The sequence below is a fragment of the Cibotium barometz genome, chromosome 38, assembly GCF_041138505.1.
Source record: "Cibotium barometz isolate CiBa-2024 chromosome 38, ASM4113850v1, whole genome shotgun sequence".
In the NCBI taxonomy this organism is placed as follows: Eukaryota; Viridiplantae; Streptophyta; class Polypodiopsida; order Cyatheales; family Cibotiaceae; genus Cibotium; species Cibotium barometz.
In genome coordinates, this window is record NC_141083.1 from 42907941 (window position 1) to 42916413 (window position 8473).

The following is an 8473-nucleotide window of genomic DNA, read 5'->3' on the forward strand; positions in this document are numbered from 1 at the left end:
TGTGGATATAATGGTAAGTAAGGCATCTCTCAAACATGCAAAATCAACTACTATGCTATGCAATCCTCTCCATAATTATTTGTTACTCTGTCTTGGATCTAGCACGCTTGGTCTCTACTCTAGCTTGGTGAAGATGTGTCTCCATCTCATGAACTACCTTCTAAAAAAGAAAAGTACATGAAAAGTTGATTATTCTCTCTAAATAGATATAACTTAAAAATTTCACAAAGTAGATGGGAATCTAGTGGTTGCTTGACATCTTCCCATATGTGGCAACATATCGACTGTAGATATGTGCCATTATACAATTATGTAAACAACATTACATATTAAGGGACATCCTTAACCTAAGCCATATACCAAGAAAAAGATCCAACTCTAATAAAACCAAGACCACACACCTCGTAATATACCAAGCCACGTGATATAGAGAAATATGATGATGTTCTATTCACTCATCTACATAAACAAAATTGAGCATTTCTCTATAGGCAAAGTGCTAGCTAGGAGTATACAATAGTTAGGTCAAAAGGTTCTGATTTGATGTCTTCATTCTAAGCCACATTTTATACTTAAATTCACTTGTATTACTTCTTTCTTGTACAGAATATAGAGGACTCGTGTGTGTTGTATGTGTGATTTTGTACACTCTCCTTTCTATCCCTAGAATACCCTAGCACATAGGCACAAGTGTTCTACAATGTGTGTCTTTTCTTACCTCCTTTGAATGTTGAAAGCTTAGCTATAGTACCTTGGTTAGCCTAGCCATTCCAGTTGGAATCTACCTTTCCTAGTCCATCCTACTCCATGTGGCACCTATCCTTGTTATCATTGACCCGCTTGTTTGATGGTATACATTGGGTTGTAACGCCTCCGTATTGGACTGTCTCACCATGTCGGATTAGCCACCAATATTGTATACCTGAATTTTGTTGTATTAACCATAGTAGTGGACTTGGCACACAAGTAATCTACTTACCATTTTTCTCAATTTTTTCTATTTGTTTTTTTTTTAGTTTAAATTACCACCGTCATAGGTGGGTTTGGATCCTATCCAACTAGATTGCACCTAAAAGTTCTAGAGGTTTGCACACCAAAGATTCGTCCAAAAATTGGGAATTTGTAATTACACCCAAATTTTATTGTCCTGGATTACCTATGTAACCAGGGCCAAAAAGATCTTTGGAACAAGTATACTTTGATAAATAAACTTAGTTACTGACGAGCATTAAAGAGCTTATATTTTTGTGCCAGCTCAGTTACTGATGAACATTGAGAGAAAACTGATAAGTATGTAGATCAATATGAACATGGAGTACCTGCACCTTTGGGGATGTGGCAGACCGCATGGACAATGACCAGGCAGTGGCTATGCATCTAGATGTTGAAACCATATAACTGACCCATTCGAGGTATTTTGTCCCGCAGATCCTGCAATCCCTTTCCTAAAAAACTAGAGCTTGCATGCACTGCAAAAAGCACGAAACACGCTTACAATGTCAAGCCATATGACAACCTTCAATGCAGAGGGGATCTTACAGGCTCCTGCATTCCCAGTACTACTGTCTCTTGATTCAAAGACCGATAGCGCCACACCTCCTTTGACACAAAATCCGCATCCAAGAAGTTGGCCAGAAAAGCCCAGAACCTGTGAACATCCTCAAAGTTTGAGAGGAAACCCAGAGCTACAGTGATCACTTCAATGCTTGGAGACTCATGTCCACCACCTGCTAGCTGCCCCTCAACTGTGGGCACCCTGCTCTTCTTGGGCTTCGCCAAAAAATCTGGCCAATCTACACTATTTTGGGGGAGCCACATGTGACGCAGAGTGGTAACTCCTACTGAAATGTTGCTTCTGTCTGCCAGCCTCTGCACAAGTAAGGGTTGAAGTAGCTTTCCCCTCCAATCAAAAAGATTGAAGGCCACTGACGCACCCCTATCATAATTGACCTTGGGTCCATATATCTGTACCAAACGATATGAGCTTTCGGAGCCTGGATGCTGGAGTTTCAACATGGACCCGACAAGCCAGTTGATGAGACACCTGAGTCTAGTATTTGTCTTGCTTAACCCTAGTGTGTCTGCATGGTCCAGACCTCTGCATATGATCTCAGTTTCCTTCCTTGTTATGACTGATGCATCATCATCATCTTTCTCGGAAGGAAAGCTTCCATCTTCATAATCATCATCTTCATAAGGGAAGGCTGATGATGCATCTTCGCTGTAAACAAAAGAAAAGTCTCTCTGACCATTCATTATATTGGCAGAAGTAGAGAGGTGTTGCGGCCCGTACAGTCGGTCTTGCTGGGATATCCTAAACAAGTTGGATTCAATTTCTCCTGGACTGTAAGAACCTGTGGAATGCCTGCTTTCTGCAAAATAACTCTGGTCCTCTTGAAAACTATCATCTCTCCGATGATGGTCATATTCCCACTCTAGATCAGACACCTCCCTTTCATCCTCAACATGTGGAGAAACTTCATCCAGCTCAGAGTCATCAAAAGCATAATTCTCATTGATTTGATCCAGGGACTTGGTGCTGGATTTCTTTTGCTCAAGCTTCAAGGGTGAAGCACAGTGTGCAGGGATTTCACTTGAGGAGCTTTCTTCCCATACTCTTCCCAGCTCACTAGAAATGGAACTAGACGTCCCCATTCCATGATGACGAGCTTGTTGAAAGTCGCTCCTGGTATCAGACTGCAAAGCAGCTGCAGGATAAGAGTTGGTTATATAGGATTGTGGTTTGGGGCCTGAAAATGATGGTATAAACCCTACCTGTCTCCTCTGTGCCTGCCTTAAAAAACCTTTGTTAGGGGTCTCATGTTCCTCTTCAATTTCACTAGAGGTCTTCTGATTTCCCACATCACCTCCTTCAGATTGCTCCTCTGAGACAGGGACCAATTTTACCATCCCAACACCCCTGGCAGCTGATGAACTATGCAATCTCTGTATTGCAGAGCGTTTAATGAGCAGGCACCCGAAGCCAGTAGGGTCTAAGCCATAAACCTTGAAGAAAGAGCTCACAATGAAATCCGGTTGAAAGACGGAAAGCCCTAGGGATCCCATGACTTTAGGTCCCAGTGTGGAGGCATCCAGAAGGGTATCCCAATCATTTTCCTGAGCTTGAGACATCCACTGGTAAGAGTATTTTGCACCGGTCACTCTTGATTGAACAGGAAAAATAAACAAACCTTTCCCAGGCTCCTTTTTCTTCTTCTTCTCACGTATTTTTTTCTTAAGATCTGTCGCCCACAAGCGTTGAGATGGCCATCTGAAGCTAGCACTGATGATCTCAGCACCTTTCTTCTTAGCAGCTTCTTCCATCCAGTTCACTGCATCACTCTCATAGTCATACACGGTGAGTAGTCTCTTTTTGAGATGGAAAGGGTAAGATTCTGCCAAGAGCTTAAAGGCAGAGCCACGGCTTGCTGTGAAAACCATAGCATAATCACTCTCCTGGACGTTGAGAAACTCAGAGACTCTTCTCTTGATGTCAAATTCTGCAGTGCCTTCATCTGCACCTCCATAGAGGGCATGGGAGGGAAGATTTGCAGCAATGTAGGAGAGCCCGAAAGAAGTGGACGCCTTATGCCATGCCTGCTGCCATTGAGAGAAGAGGCCGTAGCCACTGTAGTCAAGGCAGACATGGCCACTCTCATTGAGGTAGGCATACTCCTCTGCCCTAATTTCATCCACAGCTAGAGTATCAAGGTACTCAGGGTACACTTTTACAAAGTGTCTGTAAGCTTTGTGAATGGCTGGGAGGCTTTCATGGTTGGTGAAGGTCTCATCCGACCGTACATTTTTGATGGTGGAGAAATTCTTCCGGTTTAAAGGGGCTTGATCAAAGGGCAAATCTTTTTTCTTACCATTGCGATCAGAGGATGAGCTCTTTTTCTTACTTGCAACTCCATAGCCATCTTCTGTGGGAGCTTTTGTTCTGCTCTTCTGCCTGTTAATGGTGTTACCCAGGGCTGTGGTCGCCTCTTTATGGGCTTCTTTTTTCTTGACACCATTGCTGGACGAGATAACGTGGCTCCCTATGCAAGAAAAATGCGGTGTTTTTGCCCTAGCTTTTGCAACGGTTCCTTTTTGCCCTCTCTCTGAGCTCGCCGTGTCTGCCCTTCTCTCTCCGCCATCGCTAGATTTCTTTGATTTCTTCTCTTTAATTTCCGCCTGTTGCTGATGTTCATCCGATGCAGAAACCTTGTTTTTTGATTCCTTCAACATGCCTTTCAGGAACTTGAGCCCCAACAGAGGAGACATTTTCTGCGTGCCTTCTAGCTTCTGCTACAGCAGGTGCGGGCATGTCCGAATACAAACAATTCTGCAGAAAATGGCATGCATGAGCAGCAGGCGAACGGCAATGGCGAGCAAGAGTCAACGTTGCCGGCCTTCATTGTATGTTTTTTGAAAGAAAAAAAATACGATTTATTTATTTAGTTCTTTAATCTTGCGAAGGCTTTCCAAGAAATTTTGTATGTCAAATTTCAATTAAATATGGTGTATGAAAAGCATCTTTCATCCACTTTATCACAACCATATTTCATTTATTACATTTTTTTTCTTCCTCGTTATTACAACAATTTTAATTATACATCAATACTCGTTAAGGAGCTTCTATTTTGGACCCCCAAAATTACATTTTAATTAAATATTTAAAAAATACTCCAAAGCTCATAAAAAAAGAAGATTAATGTGGGGCTCCATAAAGCGGAGAGAGCATGGTACAATGAAAGTTGTAGGTCGTGTTCAAATGGGAGCTATCAGCTTCCATGATAGAATGCTTAAATATTAGTGTAGGACATATGGATCTTTAAGATTAAGTGGTCTAAGATGAATTGTGTTTGTTTATTGGAAAAAACAAATTGATTCATATCTTTAAAAAAATCTCCATGTTAGAACATATGATATTGAGATCTTTTATTTGTATAATTACACCATCTAGGTAAGAAAATATGACATTCTATGCATTTTGGATAACATATATTTTGTCATTTTTAAATGAAAAGCCAATGCATGACACTAGAGTTGATTTTTGATAGGCAGGGTCTAGACCCCTTCAAAAAATAAAAATAATAGGATGCCCACAAAACACAAACTTTTTCACCATTTAGTGTAATTTTTTACGACCCTAAAAAATTTTGATGGTCCAAATGCTCAAAAGCAAGCATGATGACATTCAAAAATCAAGCTACGTGACACCAGAACATGACAATTTCTCCTCACCTCCAACCCTTTTTACAACTTTAGGGAGCAAACGAATGACACAAAGTGTTATTTTCATTTAAAAGGCCAATGGATGACACACGTCAGCTCAAGCAAACACATCATATGTGTACTTCAACCTGTGTCAATATGAATAACAAGCGACTACACTCCGAGGTATATCTTCAGCTAAGTCCAAATTGACCCTTACCAATGGTATTCTCACATCTTATGGACTATTTAGTTGAAAGTATCTATTATCACCTCCATGGGTGGGTAGGGGTGGGTGTCTAGGTAAAGTGAGAGACAGAGTCCCCATATAACATGTTTATTCAAGTGGTATTTCCAAATTCAAATTGCTTCTTCTATGCCAATAAAACTATTCCTAATGAGCAAGCTTTGCCTCTTTTTTAATTTTAAACCCCCAACTACAAGTAAAACTTCTCCCCTCCTGATGAACAAGCTTTGCCTCTTTTTTAATTTAAAATCCCCAAATGCAAGTAAAACTTCTCCCCATGTTAGCAACATGAGGTTTTATGGTGCTAAGATCTTTTATTTAAAAATATACATCATCTAGGAAGTTGTGTGAAGTTTGACCAATCTATATCTATCAAGCAAATTGTTCCCATGTTTCAAATACCATGCAACAATTATCTCAATACTTCTACTTGACATAGGGAGCAACGACATATATTTTCTCACTTTAAAAGGAAAAGGCTAATGCACGGCACTAAAACATGACAATTGATTTAATTTTTCACTTACTTTAGGGAGCAATGGCATATATTTTCTCACTTTAAAAGGAAAAGGCCAATGCAAGGCACTAAAACATGACAATCTCTTTAATTTTTCACTTACTTTAGGGAGTAGATGGACAAAACAAAATGTCACTTTCAATTGAAAGGTCAACCTGGAGCTCTCAACAAACATATTAAATGCAAAGGTTGAATATAAATAATAAGCAACCACATTCCAATATTCATATCCTAGATAAGTCCATTTTTACCCTTGCCAATTTTATTCACACACCATATGCACTTTGTGCAAGAAAGGATTGCACTCAATTGGGATGGAGTACATGCATCCTAGCATTCATTACATGGAATGCACACAAGGGTAGACACACCATCATGGATCCTTGAGAAATTAGCTTCAAGAGAAGATTCTATATTCCAAAAGTTAGTAAATGAAATATGGCCATGGGCTTATATACTTGGGCCCCTTTCTACACTACACTTATTAATGTCCTTTTACACTTGAACATAGCCTTTCGCATACCATTATATACATGACGTTTGTAACTATGTTACAAACGATCCCTTCCCATTGGTTTCGTCCTCGAACGATCCCTTCCCATTGGTTTCGTCCTCGAAACCATAAAAATTCAACTCATGAAATAGAATGTATCTCCAATAACCATAAAAATTCAGCTCATGAAATAGCATGTATCTCCAATAACCATGAGACCATATGTAGCATATAATGGCCTTGATGTACATGGTTCCAAATCTGTCCATAAGAATATAGTGCCTTCCATATGTAGCATATAATGGCCTTGATGTACATGGCTCCAAATCTGCCCATAAGAACATAGTGCCTTCCATATGAAGCATATAATGGCCTTGATGTACATGGCTCCAAATTTTTCCATAAGAACATACCGCCTTCCATACACTAAGAATTTCATAATATGCTCTCAAATCATTTCCAAAATGATCCCCAATGCTAATGTATAGACCCTATGAAAGATTCCTTGCATGAGAACACAAATCTTCCACTTATGGGACCTCAAAAACTGTCATAACAGTAAATTCTAGCAAGCAAGTAGCATCCATTTAATAACAATATCACTCATAATATGTATCCAAAAGCCCTTCAAACCTCTCTAACATAAAATCAAGCTACCATGAAGATTCCTCAAGAGGTAACCCATGCCACTTGGCCAAGTACTCAACCACAGTATGGTTGCAAAGCACTCTTTCATGTTTTCCCATTATGCTCTCTGTCACATATTCAATCTTTCCTTCTTTACCCATTGGTGGTAGCTCATTCAAAACTTGCACCTTCGGTTCAACATAAGCCTTCAAACGGGACACATGAAATACATCATGTATCATGGTAATTGATGGATGTAATAGTTGGTATGCAGCCTCACCAACTCTCCTCAAAACTTTGTAAGGACCATAATTGGAAAGCCATTGGCACCATGGAAAGAATGCAGGGAGAACAACCCAATGTTGTGGGGCTTTACCCAACCACACTCAGGAGCACAAATAGCTCAACCGAGAAACCAGTTTACCATGGCTTAACTCACAATAAAAAATCAGGGTGTGTCACTCATCTTGTGAAAGCCGATTGCTTGGGATTCTTGTAGGTAGCACTGTTGTTGCACAGGCATCTGAAAGCTCCACTACCAGCCACACTCTAATGGAAGCTCGATTCTTCTCGTAACTCAATCACACACTCACTCTCTCACATACAAGCAAGCAAGCAATCAAGCAGACATAAGAGCTCAAGCAAGCAAGCAAGCAAACAATAGCATAAGATAGTAGATAGAGAAGAAGTAGAGCACTCTATTAAATTAGCATAAAAGAATGAGTGGTGAGAGTTACATTTTGCCTCTTATGTGTGGCTTTCTAAGGTTTACACTCTTGGGTAGCCAAAGTTGAAAATTAGGTCCTAGGACTCATTTGGTCACTCTAGCTTAAGCAAATACCTAAATAGTACTCTCCACCTAAGATCTCGTGTGCCTTTAATAGACAAGCGGGAATCAAACATAAAATAATACACTATAAGCACATTCCAATGAAATCTGACATTTCGAGTGACTTCGGCCAAAATTGTTAACGATGGTAAGATTGCCGTCACATCGACGTTATAGAGGTCTCCAGCAAGGATTAACTTAACCCCCTTCTTGATATAAATTTTATCCTCAGAATATGTTGAAGAAGATGCATCAAGGTTGTATGCCGAATGCATATTGGCATTGAAAATGTCAATTGCCTTGTAAGGTCTGTAAGGCAACATGATATAACTAGTAAGGTGTGTAAGTGGAAAATAATTGAAGATGATATTAAGACTGGTCCAAAATTTATCGAAACCAAAACTAAGCAAAGAATATACCTTGGGTTATGCCCCTAGTCTTTACACACTATCACTTGTGAAACTATCTCTAGCTACTATCTAGCCTCATAAATAAAACTGCTAAGTGATTTATTACCAGCTTAAATGAAAGTGCTAAGTGATTTATTACAAGATTTCACCT

The 8473-nt window shown here is 39.8% G+C and overlaps 1 protein-coding gene across 1 annotated transcript; it reads right to left on the reverse strand.

Moving 5' to 3' along the window:
- Positions 1 to 806: 806 nt before the first annotated feature.
- LOC147616747 (uncharacterized) lies at positions 807 to 4374 on the reverse strand. Its single transcript, XM_086777803.1, has 2 exons — positions 1320 to 4374; positions 807 to 922 (listed from the first exon to the last, which is right to left on the reverse strand). The coding sequence occupies exon 1, from the start codon at positions 4264 to 4266 to the stop codon at positions 1519 to 1521; it is 2748 nt and encodes a 915-aa protein (XP_086633929.1). The 5' UTR covers positions 4267 to 4374; the 3' UTR covers positions 807 to 922; positions 1320 to 1518.
- Positions 4375 to 8473: the final 4099 nt, after the last annotated feature.